Below are 18,237 nucleotides of genomic sequence, written 5' to 3' on the forward strand. Positions count from 1 at the left end.
AACTAACTGCTTTCATGGAAAGGAAGCAAAGATATAAAGTCATTCTCTCCTCCTGTTGTTATGTACCAAAGCCCTTATGCTCCATTCAGCCCTCCAGGATGCCCTCGTACTTTATTCCTGCTTCTTTGCAACTCCATATCGCAACACCACCACAAAAACTTTCTCTCCACCATATTTTAAACTTCATTACACACTGCCTGTTATGAAGTCTATGTGCCCTACAAACTCCCACAGTACCCACAAGGCAGCCCATTCCTCACCACAGTATATCTGTGGGCTCAAAGGCACACAGTACTGTATTGCTCATGATGCACTACCATGCACAGAGGTCCCCTTGACCCTGTCCCCCACCCCCCTTCCCCATAATACCAATAAACACACCCAGGACAGTGAGTCCAATTACTCCAATATTCCTGACGCCTCGGTCGGGAAGATTGTTGACCAAACACTGGTATGTGCCCGTATCCGATAGCTGAGTGTTGTTGATGAAGATGGAGGCACTGGTGGTTGGCATTGTCACAGCAAACCCCACTCGCCCATAGAACTGGGGTGCACCACCAAAGATCTGACCCCCTTGGTAGAGAATAACCTGGAAAAGAAAGGAAGGCTCAAACAACACTCTGCAGGAGCTGAGCAAGGAGGAGGAACATGCAAGCAAAACATGGGCTTCCAAAGCTGAAAGGACCAGTAACTAAAGGATCTCTGAATAACCAAATCTCAATATACATCCTAGCACACACAGGTGTTTTTTCCAAAAGGGGAACACACTCTGTAGCCCATTTTACATCAATAAAAATATTCATAAAGGTAACAGACCAGAAAGATACCCAAATCTTCTGGCATAGCTGGATTTGCAATACCAGCCTCCTTCATATGATAGTCATTACCTGTCTGGACATGATCAATGTACAGAAGCAGAGGCTCTCTGCAGGTCAGTGAATACTTTGATGGAAAGCATCTGCCCAGTGGACGGTATCATTTTGAGTCTCCATAAGTAAGATCCTGCCATGATTTGACACTGTTTACTGAAGATCTTTGGAATGAGCTGAATGACAGGCAGGGCAACCTTTGAACCTGCACAGCCTCCTCCAGTCAGACTTTACTCAGACCAAGTCCCTGAGGAGCAAGTACTCTTCAGCGCAGGTTCTCACACTGAATACAAAATGCGATGAGGGCAGTGTGATCCAAGACAGACATAAGAGAAATGGCCTTCTTCTGTTGCCAGAGGATGTGGGCAGAAAACAGGCCAGCATTTCTCAGGTTATGCTTCTTGTGTCCACCATTATATAGTCTCATTTGCTAGTATTCATAAGAATGGACTAGCAAAAGCTACAGACAGTGAAAAAATAAGAAGTAAAAGGGGCGATGAGTCTATGAGAGGTTATGTGTTTGAGAAAATTTTACACAGATTTCACAGGTTTAAAGCTGCAGCTACTCCCAGGCCCTCGCAATTCCGTATCCAATGCACCAAAAATATGGATTACATCTTCTGTGCTCTTTTGAACACACATACCACTAGAGGCCCAGGGCAGCAACACAGTATCACACACACTTGCCCCAGCTGCACATCCAGCCAAGGACACAATGTGCATCTGTTAACAAAACATTGAAGAAAACAGATTCATGTAATACCCGGAGGGCATGTCCAGCAGTGAAGGGACAATGAAGTTCTGGGATAACCACAGACTCAGCATTGTAGAGGGCCTACATCCAGAATGGGGTGGGGAACAGGAAAACCCCAAGGAAATACATGCTCCAGAAAGAAAAGACCTACCTGTTGAGGCTGGTTGGCGTTAGAAAGAGGAATGACCATCCAGATGACATTAAGGTTAGTGAGAGCAGCGTTAGTGGTGAAGGTGCAGGGCAACACTGCTGTCTGGCCTCGGGCAACCTGGATACTCCCTGAACTGACTGACACCTCCAGAGGACACACCAGACCTGGAAAGAGAAGGACATACAGTTCAAGCATTTCAGGAGAAGGACACACAGTTCAAAACACTGCAGGTGGCCCCATACCCTTGCAGGTCACAACACAATATCCCATTCCTACACAACTGTACCCTACTGCATCAGGCTAAAAGGAATTATATTCCTTCCTTGCAGATCACTGTGCTGTCATGCAGACCCTTTTTTACAGACAAATGTAGATATGTGGTCATTTTAAGTGAGGGCAGTCTAGTTTCAGAGACTCTGAGAACAGCTGGGATTTTTTTGGCAATGGGCAAAGAGCCATAAGAACAACCAAGCTGTGTCTAAGAGAATGAGATATGTTTTCAAACCCATCAATCTTAATGATACCCAACATCAGGGAAAGAGAAAAAGAAACTGCAAAATTAACCAAGAAGCACAGTTCTCCTCCCAGTTCTATGCCTCATAAAGTACAGCCAGACTGGAAATATTTTAGCAATATTTTTAATTTAAAGGGTTAAAAGTTGAAATATTTTCCGGTCCAGGCATTTCTATTTAGCTGATGAAAAATTGCTATTGGTAATGGAGGATCTCATAAAATCTAGTGTATTTTCCAAAATGTCCACCATTCACTCCCTTGCATTCCTCACAGACTGGACAAAGATGAAAGCCTGATAAGTCCCAGCTTCCCAGTACAGCAGCTCAAGGCTGCCATTTTAAGACTGCCAGTCACACAGGAAAATATCTCTGTTCCTACCACCAAACTCTCGTCAAATGGCTCTAACCAAGGGGTCTCCATCACCACTTTGAGTAGCACTAAAATGCTTTAAACGATTTTTCTCCACAGAATTGAAATATTGACTACAAAAAGCTATGTCTCTATATGACAGCTCACCATTTTCTTGTTTAAAGCTTGTGGGAGGGTAGTGGAGAAGAAGGCAAGGAATTTTCAAGCTCCAAGACAACAGCAGAATACTGCTAACATCCAGGTGCTGTCTGCAGACCACCCTATTCTCTTCCTGAGTCCAGGAAGTGCTGCCTGCAAAGTTTTTATTTTCTGCCAAGAGACAGGAGTTTGCTGAAGATTAAATACTTCATGAGAGTAGTTTTCTATTTGAACTACCAAGAAATCAAACAGGCCGATGTCTGAGGAAAAGGTGAGTGTCTCCCATATGCTTGTCTGCCGAGAAGGATCTCAGACTGCCTAATGCAGAAATGCAGAGGCACTTCCAGATCCTGTAAGTGCTGCGGTTCAGGTACTACAAATCCAAAGATTCGTAGCACCTGAACAGTCTTCCATGTCTTCTGGTGTTTGAACTGACTGCTCCAGAGTTGCAGTACTCCAGGACTTTGCAAATTCTCAGCCACCTCCTCCAAACTTCCATTCCTTCCTCCACATCTCCTACCTCTAAAGCCCCAAGTAGTTCTGGAAGGCTTGGAAATGCTTCAGAACAGAGTCAGACAAAATTTCACTTTAACCTCTTCAAGTGAAGTTCACAAGTTTCTTACTTTGCGGGGAAAAAAAGCAACCTGAGTCTGACTTTCTCACTGTTTTAGGACATATTTTAAAAAATGGAACATTTTGGAAACACCTAGGTAAACAGTTAATCTCCAGTGCTAACTTCTCAGAGAGGTAGGCGGCGGGATGAGAAACAGCTGGTGAAAGCTTAATCCATCAATCTCCTATGCAAGTCTGTCAGTAGCAAGCAGAAGTAAATAACTTGAAGAGCCAGTAATAAGCATCACTTTTACCACAAGGCATCTGCCTTCCAGCTGTGTCTGTGGGCAACAGGCTGGGAATGGATTTGGACTCCTCATTTTCTTATGGGTGGCCAGGCAGTGGCAGTAGCCCAAAGCCCAGAAGTGATCCATGTCAACTTTGGAGATCTCTCTTGCTGAATGTGACTCAGACAAGGAATTGTCTTTTCTGCAGGTTGAAATTTGAAGGCTATCTTGCCATGACTACACGTCCAGTCTAGAATCATCCATGCGCTAACCAGTGTGCAGGGAGTCACAATGATTTGAACATTTGTTGGATTGACCTCTCTCTCCAACATGGTTATGTTCAGCATTGATTTCATGAGATCCTCTTCGTGAGAGGAAAAGAAACTACTCATCCAATTTGGAACAGCGCTATGTGTTTTTCAGCCTCATTCCTTATCCCTTCCACTTTCCGTTCCATGAAAAACCCACACATTCAAATTCTTGTCATTCAAAAAAAGTAATACTTAAGTGTGAGTGTTCCAGTTTACTGAAAAAGTTAGACTTTGCAGTTTGCCTTGCAGGATTAGTTACATCAATCACTCAGTCATCAAGATGATGAGATTTTCATGTGTAATCACCCTCTTCCTACTCCTAATATTTATTATTAGTTGATTGTAAACATCCTGCAGAATAATAAAAACACTAAAATAGAACATGCATAATTTATTCACTGTGAAAATAATTTTTGCTTCATTTGAGAACTTCCCAATGTATTCATGAGCAATTTTAAAATGAAAGAAAGCACATATTCCCTTTTCCCTGCTAGTAACCCCACTTTCATGCTGCAACACCCCACAGCCCACATTATCTCCTTTTCCTTTCAAGGCACCGCAGCATCCCTTTTAATTTGAATGCCATGGAGCAGGGAAGCACTAAGGAGGAGCTGAGGTCTCAATTCATTTCTGTTGTCAAGAGGAGGTGCTTTCAACCTGGCCTGCAAGACGAGCACCCCCATACACACCACACTGTCCGATCTCTGCTTTGTTACACCACCAGGCAAGCCAGCTCCTCGGGCTTGCCTTTACCTCATGCAGCCCAGGGCATGCCAGCTGCTCTTAGGCCCTTTTTGGGCTCTTTTGGCATACAAGGAAGGTGCCACTCACTTAAAGACTCATTTTGTTAAGCTGAGCAGCACCTGCGGGGCTACAGCTGGGGAAAACACAAACAGCCACTTCTGACAAGGAAGCTTAAACAAGGCAAGAGGAAACGTAGGCAAAGTCCTCTTCCAGCAGCATGAACTGGGAGGTAGGGTGGTGTGTTCGCACAGCATTGGGCGGGTAGTGCTGTAACATGACTCCTTCCCCAGCGAGACAGCTGAAAGAGCAAACGCCAAACCCTCTTCAGAAGCTGCATCATGTCAAGACTACTAGAAAATGTAACACATTTTCACATGCACTTGTCCATCTCTGCAAGTATTTTTGTGACTGCATTCTTCCACACCTACACTTGTGGCCCAAAACACAGATGGATGCACACAAAGTTACGTATACTTAAAAACGTGTATGCCCAGGAAGCTAACTACTAGGAAAACTCAACCAAATTATTTGTGTTTAAACATTTCAAAATTAGGCATTGCAAAAATGTGGGTTTGTATTAATGCGAGAAGAGGGAGGCAGAGGAAACAAAGAAAAAGAGATTTCAAATTTAGCATGTCTGTTGGGATAAGGATTTTTCAGTGCAGCCTAAGGAATGAGGACTTGAATTCCCTTGAGTAGATCTAAATGCAAATATGGATATATGCACACACATACAGCCTACTAAGTCAAATTACACATAAGAGGTCAGAAAAATCAAGCAAAGGATGTTGTAAGAAGTCTCCCTCTGCCAAGTTATACAATCCAGGTATTTTCTAAGCATTCAGAAGTTTAATGACTTCAGAGAGACAAAGAATCGATCACCACCAAATCATCTCTCAGAATTGGATTACAATGGCCATTACACCCTCTCTTGTGACTGCAGTCTCCTCCTTACTTAGTAATTGAGCAACCCTGTAAGCAGCATGCCCAGAGGATGAGCAGGGTACACCATCGTCAGCAGAAAGGGGAATGGGCCCTTCCTGTACGTAGGACACTTTGATCTTAGCTTGATTCAGCAAACAGCGCTCTCCTTTGATCCTGAGGCAGCAAGCTCCCTTCACTAATTAGAACGGATGCTCCATTTTTCTGTCCCCTATCAGCAAACCAGTCAGCAGAAGGATGTTTTGGCTGCCGAGGCTCTTTCAGAATTTCTCTGCATTTTCAGGATCAAGTAATTATTCTGGCAACAGAACTGATTTCATTCTTGATCGCTTGCTGCTGCTGCTTTTCCAAGTGGCACCTCAGCTCCCTCCCTGGTATCCATGAAGGAATCTATGTAGGTGGTCTATACATCATGACACTTGCACAGAGGACACAGTCCCACAACACGCATTGCCCTCCCTGGTGGGTGTAAGAAGGAGTCAGATGCTGCCACGTTTTCTAGCTGCCCTAGAGGGGTTGCAAACTTCACAGAGGTTCAGAACATACCAAGTACAGTAAAGCTGAAAGGCATGGGCAAATCTTAGCACTTTGACTCATTCTAAAAATGAGTAAAAAAATGTTCCCAGCTCCCATTCACTGCCACACCATTCTGACAGAGATAACCAGCAGAATCAGCAGCTTTTGGCACTTTCCTAGCAGCATACTCCTGATACCCAAAGGTAGGGACCAGAGTACAGGTTCACTCTGCAGTGCTGGCAAGCCAGAGAAGCAAATGGCCAGGGGAGAAGGAGGGAAGAAGGTGTGAAAGGGATGAAAGAAACCTTTAACTGTATGCATTCTGCATCTCCAGACCTCAAGGGAAAATGTGCAGAAATGTGTGTCACTGTGGGGAAAATGAGAATAAAGCTTCAAGCTGATTCAGCTTGCATCTGAAACCCAGGGAATGGCTGGAATGGCTCCCGCCTGTCCCAGCGCAATTAGCAATCCTGTTGCCACATGCTGGGGAAGATACCTTTGGCAGTATGACATTTTGGGTCCCTTGTTAGAGAGGCAAAGATGAGGTCACACAGAAGTTTGAAGAACAGGGTAGCAACACAGTGTTCCATCTGGCAACCGCAGGCAATGGAGGGAGAAACTGCAGAGCAGTCTTTTTCCTGAGATGAAAGGAAAATACAAGTTGCTGTGCCTTTTGCCTGCCTCACATCTCTGAGTCTGGGACCAAAGCTACCCCCTGTGCTAAAGAAGAGAAATGTCTTCCACCCTGAATGAGCTGAGGGGCACTGCCAACCCAACATGCTGAGCAGCAGCAAAAGCAACAGCCCAGGAAGGAGTGACTCACAGCAGGAGGAGACAGGGACAGATGCAGGCAGTACATCTGCAATAGGACCTGCCTCTGCAGCAAACCCACAAAAGCCCCTGAAGGAGCCTAGCTTGTAGTTGCAAACACAGAAAACATTGAAGTTATCCAGCATGATGTGACAGCATCCAAACTGGCTGCTCAACAAGATGCTTGAATACTGGCCTTGCCCATTCTCACCAGGGACAGTGTATCCTGCTTCCTTCTGGATGTGGTACACTTGCTAGTTCAGAGTCTACCTAACCAAACACAGTATTTACCGAGCCCAGTGTCTGGAGGCAGCTTGCAGTAGACTCCACCCTGCTTGGGGAACCAACATCACCAAGCACTGCAATGGAGCACAGATCTGAATTTATGCCCAGCTAGACTATTTCCAGTTGACCAAGGAAATTCTACCATGGAAAAACTTCCAGGCTCCAAAGTCATTCTGCAGGGCAGGCACTTGGGACAGATTCACACTATTCATAGTTGACTGCATCCTGGGTCCAAGGTGCCCTAGCACACATTTTCCTGGGAGGGATGCTTGGTAGAAGCCTCCTTGGAACAATAATAGTGGGAGTAATGGAGTGAGGAAGAGTAGGCTCCAGCAAACAATAACCCACCTGCCAGCTCACAGCAAGAAGGCAAAGTTTGCTCCAGACATTTGTAGGGGGATTGTTTCTGTGCCTCAGTTTGAAGGTACATGTTATACAAGTGGCTGACAGGTCCAGCAACAGGATAGTAAGGTGTGGGGGACAATGGAACAGTGTATAAGGCAAAATAATTTCCAAAACTTTCCTTCCTATCTTTGCTGGCTCTGCGGGACCAACTGGAACAAACAGCAGGAAAACAATCCCATCCAGGGTTTCTGTAACACAGGTATTAAAAATGTACTGACGCTAACTTTTCCTCTGAGGTGTTTCTAGTGTTAGTATTCCTGTTAAATGCAGGTCAATAGGCACATTTATCCCTGGAGAAACCATCAGACACAGCTGGTGGTATCAAGTCATCCCTCCAGCATAGAGCCTCCCAGGTGAAAAGATCCATTTTACTCTAGTAAGAGTAATCTCAGGGTTGCTGCCCAACCTGTAGGATACACAGGCTAGCAGACACCAATCCAGGGAGAAAACATAGTGTCAGGGTCTTGAAGTTGAGCCCTGCAGTGTTTCTTGCCAAGAACTAGGCTAGCTGTGAGGGACACTGGCTACCTCTGAAATTGTGCTGATCACACTGACCCTTCTTCCTTACCATTTACAACCTCATCTGAACTAGACCGAAAACTAACTGGGGAAAATCCCTGCTGACCCACTCCACTCTGGCCTCAGCTGCTGACCAGTGAGCAGCAGTCACTACCACCCCTGCCATCTTCTCTTTTGGAAATTGGTCTTTCTCTGCAGGCCACTTGGGAGGAGAATTTCAAACAACTCAAACATCCAAACAATTGGGATGACATAGAGCATATGTCCCTGTGTTGACCTCCTCCCCAACCTGCAGCTATAGACAGGATGAAAAATGGACTTTATAGACTTTATAAACCAAAAAAAAAAAAAAAAAAAAAAAAAAAAAAAAAAAAAAAGGCAGGAAAGCTTTCAACTGCACATGCTTCCAGAATGGTGTCAGTTTCCTTCCATGTCCTTGTCAGAGGAGCTGGATTAGCTCTTGCTGGGGTAGGAAAGGGGCTCTCATGACATACTGAGGAATTTGATTCCTTCCCTGTTTCTGGCACAGACTCCCTGGATCCTGCTGAACAAGCCAGACATCTTCAGGTAGCTTCAGACATCCCCATTAGTGTGAGATCCTCATGTGCTCAGGTTTAGACCTCAAGAGTTTGATTTGCTGAACTGCTGAGCACTCAACCTGCTAGGGAAATCAAGAGGGGCTGTGCTCTCCAGGTAGCAGAGTTCATGTGATGTTAAGCTCCCTGAGCACCTGAACTGTGCTTCTCCAACAGGTCTTAGTGCTTCTGTTTCATTATTCACAGACTTGAAATGCAAAAGAAGTTTTTGAACAGTGAGAAGAATATAGTGTTAGAGCAGCTTGTTGACATGTGCTAAGTGGAAACAAGAACCCAAATCTGGTTTACAGATGCAGCATCATGGGGTCGATGACCCAAATGGTCCTTCCCAGTTCTGGGCTCCTGCTGTGATCCCAGTTCAGGCTTCTCTGATGTGCCTCTATCAAGCCTTGCTGAAACTGCCAGAAGAGCTGCCACGTTTGCACCTCCAGCGAGATGGGATAGATGCCTTGCATCTCTCTCTGCTGCCTTGAGTGCAATATGTGTGCAAGTTAGAGGCAGAAAAACAACTGCATTGTATTAGAGCATTATAAAAATACAAAGGAACATTGATAGGAACAAAAATAGCGTTGACAATGACATTATCTAGGATAAAACTAATCAATGGCTGTGCTCTGGGCATGCGTTAATCCCCTTTCCATGGTGTAGTGTTGCACCATTAAGTACATTATGGGGAGTTTAACACTTCCCTCCGATGCATGCGGCACTGGCTGGAAACAGAAACTGCTGTGATCTGAGCTGGCAGTCCTTGAATTCACAGCATTTGCAGAGGACTCAAGGAGCAGCTGCAGTTCAGAGGCTAGGGGTTTGCTGCAGCAGATGAGCAAGGCCAGAGGGGGCTCAGGGAGGAACAGGAACTGAAGAGCTCACTCATTTCTCCCCTAAATTGAGAGTGGAGGGCTGGGTAAAGCTAATTCTGCCCACTCTGTGGGACCATTTGGTGTCAATTTTGTCCATCCCTGGCTGTGCTTAGAATCAGAGTCATCAATGACTCATACCCTGGGACTCAGGTGGGCAAATCAGGAGCAGGCAATATGTCTAGAGAAGATGGCTCAAGGCCACACAAGGCAGGATACCCAAAGTACAAACAGAGTGGTGCGTCCTTGCAACAGGATACCAGTCATTTCCTTCTCTCCTCAGGTCCTTCAGAGATGGCTGAAAAGCTATTTTCCAAGTATCAGGCAAAGATAAGAAGGAAAGCAAAAGTTTAACTGGGCACAGAAAGGTTTTACAAAACTAAGACTGGCAATCAGTTCTTTTTCCTTCACCCCCCCCCCTACTCCTGTGATAGATCAGCTCTGGGGAATTCTGCTGCAATAACTTAAGATGTTGTCATCCTCTGCTGTTTGCCTTGTTGCTCAACACAAGACTATTGCCCCAAAACCACTGAAAGCAGAAAAGAAGCAGTGTCTGTACCTCACAGCTAGGCATTAAGCAGCATAACCTGCTGAGGAAGGTGTGGGGACATTCTAACTTCCTTTGCTGTGAGAGGGGAAAGCTGCATTGCAGACACACTGTCCTGTTCTGCTCACTGCTATAGTAGAGGCATCATCCTACAGTAATGGATGTCTAGGGTTGGGAACATTTTAAATGACCACAGCCAGTTACTTTAGCTAAAGTGACTTGGGGATGAAAGCTTATCAAACGTTCGTATAAGTACATTTAAGGTAAGAAGCTCAGCTTGAGTTTGCAAAAAGCCTGCAGCAGCAGCTCTGAGCTGCAGACTTACCCATTCATCTAGCTGGGATGCCAACATAAACCTCCCACATCCCTCCTCTTAATTATCTTACTGCTTGCCACAGCACACCAGAAATGAAAATTCACCTTTTACACAAAGATTAGTATCTATGTCTCCTGAAAGAAGGAAAAGGCATTCAGGAGCTGACTGGGAACACTGAAGGTACACATTGGTTTAATCGTCCCGAAACAAGTTGCAAAACCTCACTGAAGCCAGCTCTTAACATTTGGGAAGCTCCACCATGGCCAGCCCTTGTCTCTGAAAGCATCCTCAAGCATCCCTGTGGGGATCTGTAACCACACCTGAGCCCATGCATGAAAAGTACAGGTTGAGGCTGCATGGGATGAATTGAGAGCTGCATGTAACATGCTTTCCCCAGAGTGGGGATCTAATTCAAGCTCTTCCAGGATCTAAAAGCAAAAATAAGCTTGAGCTCCCGCCCTCCCTGATCCCATTTCTTTGCTAGCATTCTCCCAGCTCAGCCCAGTCAGCAGAGATGTGTCACGCTGCGGATCAGTGCCAAGTGCTGGCAACAGCACGTGACATTGCTGACACAGCAAAGTTGTCTCCTTGGGGAGAGGGGATCCACTGGTGCCTCTACAAGAGAAATGTACCTGCTCCCAAGACTGCAGAACAGAGAGTCAGGGTTAGGAAGCTGAAATTAAAGCAGGTCGGCAAAGCTTTACTAAGACACTTACTTCTATTTTCTGTTTGCCGAGACATAAAAAATACATTAACAGCCCAGCAGCTTTGTAAATGATTTATGGTCAAAAGAATAAATTTCTTCCTTCTCTCCTGGCTAAAAAAAATAAAGAAATACAAAAGGATTGCAACAGTGATAAACTGCTTAATAAGGGAAAACAACTCAAGGTTTAAATATATTCAACGGTATATTGAGTGGGAAGGACAGGGCCCATAAGGAATAAGATTAAAATCCAGTGAGGGGAGTTGGCACAGGGGAAGGCAGGATGAATGGGTGGGCAGGCTGGAATATACAACTCATGTGGAAAGGCAGCAGAATGGAGTGCAGCTGCCAGACAACCATCCTTAGGTCAAACTCCTGTGCAAATATCCCAACCTATGGTTCAACCAACTGCTTTTACCCAAAGCATCAACAGCTATGGTCCATCCTCCTCCTCCAAAAGGAGGAAGAGCAGAGGGTGATGAACCAAGAAGGTGCCGGGTTTGCCCTATTAAACACAGGCTTGGTGAAGATCCAGGGACTTGCTGGATGCTGCATCTTGTCTCCCTCCCTGCAGGCACCGCTGACATCATCTGGGAGTCCTCAAGGAAGTTCCCTGCAAGGAGGGGGTTAAGCTGAGCCAGACGCAGTTCAGGTTGGATAGGGGATGAGGACAGCTTCAGGAAGGAGGGCTTTAGGGAGAGGACTGTGGGGCTGCGGTAGTAGAATGGGAGCTGGGATGGGAGTTTAGGAAGTTCAGGGGACTGCGGGCAGTGGGGTTTGGGGGTAGGAAATAACTTCCAATAAATGGCTTCACTTCTCCAAGACAAATGCAGGGGACCTCCTCCAGATTCTTCTTGGGGCCACCTCACCTGTCTTCCCCTGTTACTGAGATAGTCCAGCACCATCATCACCCCATGGTTGCCTATTTTGGCCTGTGGGGGATTATGGTGCGCTCACCCACTAACGTAGGGGTGCCTAAGACACAAAATAATACAATTAAATATTTTAAAATATTTAAATAATATAATTCAGAAGATGTAAATAAATTAAAATAAAAACAAACCCCAAGGAATCAACCTCCCAAGCCCTTTTCGAGAAGAAAAGTTTTCATTAATAGACTGATCCCATTTTCCTTGAGGATAGGAGGGACTGTCACCAGGACAAATATCAGATTCTTAAAGGATGTCCTAGAAATTCCATTGAAGGCAGGTAAGTCAGTGGAAATATATTTTAAAATGTATGTTTAAAAATTAGGCACATGTTTAAGTATCTTGCCAAACTGGGGTTTTAAAAAAACTCCTGTAGCTTGTTCGTAGGAGAGAGAGTCTTTAAGGCTTAAGAATGTGGAAAATCACCGTGAAACTTCCCTGTCTCCAAACAAGGCTGATTAAAGCAAAGTCTCTCAAAGCAGTTGGATTGAAACTAGTTTATATGGGCATATTCAAAGATATTAGACTTCCATATCTTAAACTTCATTAATCCCAAACTATTTTGGATTTAAAATTATTAAAATTATTAAAAACAAGCAAACAGAAAGGAAACAAAAAATGGGAAGCTCTTTTTCATTTAAATTGGAAAGAAAGGAAAACCCAAATTTGTCTTTTGCTCTGGCAAATGTCAGGTCAGTAATTGAATGTTTCAGATTATGAGTTGAACTGTCTAGAAGAGGTTGTAAAAGGACAATTTTCTACTGGGAAAAGAAGAGTTTTCATTAAAATCAAAATAGGTTGTAAGACTATCAACTTTGATGACATTTTCAGTGAGTGAAGACAAAGTGAATTGCTTTGACTTCCCCATTTAATTATGGTAATATTGGCACACTTCAGTTCAATAAGGTAAGAACACTTTGTTTCAATCCATTTAAACTTTTGCCATATATTTAGATATTACATAAATTCTGACTTTGCGTTATTTTATGCAGTTCCAGTGCAGTGAATACACACACGCATACTTAATAGGCTATGGCCTTTCAACATCATGTGAATAGTCTCTTTTCCCAGTGGAAATTTACCCTGATTTTTGGTCCTTCCATTACAAGGCCTGATCTCTCACTATGATGTGAAATGAAACAGAGAGGGTACATTAGGACTTCCCTGGAATAAATGTCCAGTTTGTTAGCTGCTTTAGCCACAGACAACTCCATCACAATCTTCTCATGGGAACACCCAGGGTTCTGGAGCTGTAGATGTTTTCATGTGAAGTTTGGTCCCCATGTGGCTCTAGGGGAGAGTGTCAGGCACAGAGACTTCCACACAAAAGCCACAGCAACACATCTATTTAAGCACTTTGCAGTCCTTTCCCAGAAGAAGAGTCACTCCATGCTCCCTGCCCTCTGGATGTGCAATTATTCCAACCTGCCTACACCAAAACCCAAAGCTCTGGTGCAAGTGTTACTGACTATAGATCAGTTCCTGACACTCCAGTCATTTGGGCTAATCATTCCTACGTTGTGTGTTGGAAGCAGGACCAACAGATGAAGTGTACACAGACAGATTAATACAAATCTGCTGTCCATCTGCTATGTGTCCTTTTGGCATGTGCCAGCACAGGGTGCAAAGAGAAACACATCCCAGAGCTGAGAGGCTCTCCCTGCTCGTCATGTACCCAGAGCTGGAGCATCTGCAGCTCTAAGCATCCAAGCCAAGATCACTGAGCCTGATTTTTCCCAAATGCTATGCACTTTCCCCTCCAGCCAGTGCCAGCCCTCCGGCACTCTAGCTGTGTACACAGCATCATGCTGAAAAACTCAAATGCGGAAAGTTGCACTAGTAGCTCTAAAATATGCCAGGGAGGAATGCAGTCTCCATTTTGCAGTGAGCAAAACCAAGATGGAGTGAGGATATAACTCACCCAAACACCATGCAGCAGGTCAATGGTGAGACAAGAAGAGGACTTTAGAACCTGATTCATGGGCCTGGCTCTGCCTATTAATCACTCTCTCCACCACTGTACCAAGTATTAGTATTGATTTCAAATTAACACACACACACATCTTTTCAAGGAGAAAAAAGAATAACCAAGAAGGTTCGCTATGTTCATCTCCATTGGAGGCCAACATGATTCTAAGAGAAACATTTTCTGCAAGCAGCCCTGACCCAAAGCATTCCAGGCTGGGAGGCACAAAGCAGGCACCCTCAAGGAACTATCAAACGCTTAAAAAATGTTCCAAACCTCTTGAGCAGCTTTTCAAAAAACACAGAGTACAATCATAACATGCTTGAAATGCAGAAAGGAGACCACAAATGCAGATGCTGCTGGTATTGCACCTGACAATGCACCTCCCTCCTTACCACCTTATTTTCTGATGCCAAGATCTGAGAGTTAACCCCAGATGACCAAGACTCACGGTGCCATCTGATTTTATGCTTGCCCTCTCTTCTTCCCTTCCCATAATGTCCTGAATTCTCTTTTACAACAGCTGCTAACTTTTGCAAACATAAAACTGCTACAAGCTTCCCTTGTCTTCTAGAGTAAAAGTCTCAGGAAAATGTTTTGCAAATTTTGCCTCTGTAACAGATGCAAGAAGTTGCTTATGCCCAAGCAGCAAAGTACACAACTGCTCTGAACTAACATTTTTTCTGCACAGCTGGCTCAGTTTTTCATACAGATGTTGTTTCTCATGCCAAGTCTAAGAGCACACAGAGCAGCATTAATATGAAAGAGCCCAATTGGACACTGGTTTAACAACAAGTTGAAAATTCCCCAAGCACAGTCTGTGTGTTGGGTTGTCTCTTTCCTTTGTTTTTGGGTTTTGGGGGTTTTTTTTGTTGGTTTGTTTGTTTGCTGTTTGTTGGGGTTTTGGAGTTTTGTTTGTTGAGGGTTTTTTTGTTATTCTGTTTTTGTTTGGTTTGTTTTGTTTTGTTTTCAGTGGGGTTTTGGTTGGTTGGTTGGTTTTTGGTGGTTTGGGGCGGGGGGGGGCGGACAGGGTGTGGTTGGGTTATTTGGGGGGGTTTTTCATGCACCCAGCAGGGAGAAAAAGAAAAAAAAAAAAAAAAAAAAAAAAAAAAAAAAAGGTAAAATAGAACAAAACCATAAGAAGCCACTGAAGAAAGTCTTAGCCTTTCAGGGGTAAATTCCCTTTCTGAAACTTGAAACACACATTAATCTTTAATGTTAAACCGTGGATTAAAAATTAATTCAAAAATCTCACACTTTGGAACACTTACAAGTCTATTGCATTTTTAAAAGCTCAGATCAGTGCTACTCTGCATAAAGAAGTCTCCCCAAACTCTTTCGTTTCTCTTGAAGCCAAGAGCAGGTACTCACTGCTCTCCCCAGGTATCCTTAAAGCTCAGAGAAACCTACTTGTGGTTCCCAAGAGCTGGGAAAGGCTGAGCCCTCAGTTTTACTTACTTTTTTGTGCTCTTTTTGTTTGCCCAGAGGGGGAACCAAAGGACCAGGCAGAGCTGTTGCAGTTTCCATGAGTATTTTTGGAGCCATGGCTCTCTTACCAGCTGCTGCCTTCCAGCTCTGCAGGAGGTTGAGCAGGAGGTTTCCATCTCTGGAGTCTGTGCTACCACATCATTTACCATAAGGGGTAAAACTTTCCCTTTAAGTGTCTTAACAGCTGCCTCAGCACAGTTATGCCAGCAGTTGCCATCACAAAACAGCCTCTCTCCTACGCTCTTTTCTTTCTTTTCTGCACTCTCAGGTTTGTCTCTGTCCAAATCCTCCACCTGAGACCATCCTCAGGAGGCTGCCTTCCCCTGCAGCCAGCTGGGCCCACGCCAGATGAACCCTGGTGCCAGCCGAGGTGAGTGCTGCCCACACACCTCCTGGGTGAGGAAGCTGCACAGGCAGCCAGCACAGCTCTTGGAGGGGACAGTCCCCCTCAGGGAGGTGCTGATGCCTCTCTGACCCTCCAGATGCTGTCAGAGGAGAGGACATCTCACTTGCAGTCAAGACTGCTACCTGCTGTGTGACAGGTACTGTGTGAGAATGAATAGGCTGCGCTGCCCCACATGTGGGCACCGCAATATCACCAGGCTCTGGGTGAAAATGAAGCAATACGTTCCTAGCTTTAAATCAGTGCTTGTATTCAGGGAGAAAAATAAATGAAATTTAAAAAGAAACTGCACAGAAGGGTTTAAACACCTACAAATCGCACTTATCTCTCCCTTGTTTATCATAACTTTTCCTGCCATAGTTGCTAATGGAAATAATGATAATCACCGTAGTAGAATCATGCTTTGGCTTCTTTCCCAGTTTCTCCTCTTGTTCACCAGGCAGTCAAGTCATTGTATCACCAAAAGTTCACAGAGACCTTGTTTCACAGGAGAAGTGCCACCAAGAAAGGTTTTGACAGCATCCCATGGAAGCTGAGAAAGCAGATGAGTAAAGGAAGAGAGGCCTTGACCTGGGGATAGGGAAGGGACAGGCAGGAGGATAAAATGTGGCAAATCTCCACTATATTTGCCAACAGTGGAAAGCAAATAAAATAGCAATCATGAATGAACAGACAATTCAGTGCACAAACAGTCCTGCTCAGGATGCCAATGTGTTCTCCCAACAGGATCTGAGCACCCCTGGGACCCAGGGGAGGCAAGGAGCAAAAGCCCAGATGATGTGCCTATGCTTGTGCAGAGCCAGACATGAACCCTCACTCTCTGGTTTGGTAGTTCATCTTCCAAATCATCTCTCCTTCCATAAATTCAGTCTTCTACTTTTAAACTCATGTGCCCATCAAGTCAGATTACAATTAAAACTATGCAAGTATGGCAAAATATATTCATGAACATCTGTTTGAATAATAAGCCTGAATTTCCTTTGACAGCATTCATCCGCCCTGCTTTCCTTGCCTTCTGCAAGTGCTCACACCAGCTCTCTCTGGTTCAAAGATGACAACATGAAGGAGAAGCTGCTGCACACGCTCACATAAACATGAAGATGATTTTGCCTGGTGGTGGAAGGGTTTCTAGCCTCTGGTGCACAGGTCTTTCAAGGGTTGCAGGCTGTTTCCCAGACTCCATAAAAACCAGCTAAGATAAATCAGCGTAAAGTCAGAAAGCTAAAACTTACTTCATCAAAGTCCAGTCTGCCACTGAAAAAATGTGTATTGTGGGTTTGAATCCTGGGCTCTGCAGTTTGTACCTGCTGGGAGAAGAGGGGTAGTTGCTCGTGCTGAGGCCATACCTGATCCTGTGGTGGTTGCTCCCAGAGGTGCAGGTAAGTATCCCTCTCACTCCTCATCCCTCTGCCTCCCACTCAGACCTACCAGTGGAACTGCTGCTGTAATAGCTCTCTCTCCCACACAGTTCTGGCAAAAAGATCCTGGTTAATGGGTAAGAGCAATTTCTTTTCTGCCATAGGTCACACTGAGAGGATCAGGCTAAAGAAGAAGAATGCAGGCGGCCACGCTGACAACCTGAACTGAGGGTAACCTCTGGCAGTGGAAGGGGAGCAGGGACAGCCTCGGCCCTCTCCATCCACCTCAGCAGCTGTCCCAGCAGTACATCTGACTCCCTGACTCCTTTTGCCTGGCTGTGAATTGGAGCAATGTCTCCTCACCCCGCGAGTGCTTTGTGCTGCTTGGGTGTGTGGTATTGAGGGAGAGCAGGAGGAAAAACAGAGAGACCGATGGAAGGAGCAGAAACCATACCCTGAGGCCTAGATGGAGGTTGAAAGCAATAAATACTCAAAGCAATAGGTTGCAAGCTAGAATATGACTCTGGGCAAAAGAATTGTTGAAGGGCAGAGAGGAATAAATGCAATAGTGTACAGTTGATGGCTACTTATGGAGGTAAGTCAGCATGGCTTAAAACACACACCCCGCAGAGATACATAGAAGAGCTGCCCACCAGAGGCTTCTGCAAGAGCCCCATATCTCCACAGATAATTTGCTTATCTGTAAGCAGGATGTGGAACGGCTAAAGAACAACACAGCAGAACAAGAGTAGTCTCTGAGCAGGAGGAACCAAGAGTTTGAGAAAGACACTGGATAAATCCTAGAACCACAGAAGCTCAGGAGTTGTCTTTTGATGCTGCCAGAGGCATGCTCTGTATGTTGACAGTAAACGCAGGCCACAGGGAAGGAATTCAGCTCTAATGACAAGA

The 18,237-nt window shown here is 44.9% G+C and overlaps 1 protein-coding gene across 2 annotated transcripts in view; it reads right to left on the minus strand.

The window, feature by feature from the left end:
* IGSF11 (immunoglobulin superfamily member 11) overlaps positions 1 to 18,237 on the minus strand; it is a 105,148-nt gene that overhangs the window by 5,591 nt on the left and 81,320 nt on the right. For both annotated transcript variants that reach the window (XM_066175266.1, XM_066175267.1), the window contains exons 2-3: positions 1,775 to 1,938; positions 382 to 589 (exon numbers count right to left, since the gene is read on the minus strand). In XM_066175266.1, coding sequence (XP_066031363.1) covers positions 382 to 589; positions 1,775 to 1,938 — 372 coding nt within the window. The remainder of the gene's footprint in view (positions 1 to 381; positions 590 to 1,774; positions 1,939 to 18,237) is intronic.

This window comes from Chamaea fasciata, unplaced genomic scaffold (assembly GCF_029207755.1).
Source record: "Chamaea fasciata isolate MVZ Bird 193981 ecotype frontalis unplaced genomic scaffold, bChaFas1.0.hap1 SCAF_2, whole genome shotgun sequence".
Classification (NCBI taxonomy): domain Eukaryota; kingdom Metazoa; phylum Chordata; class Aves; order Passeriformes; family Sylviidae; genus Chamaea; species Chamaea fasciata.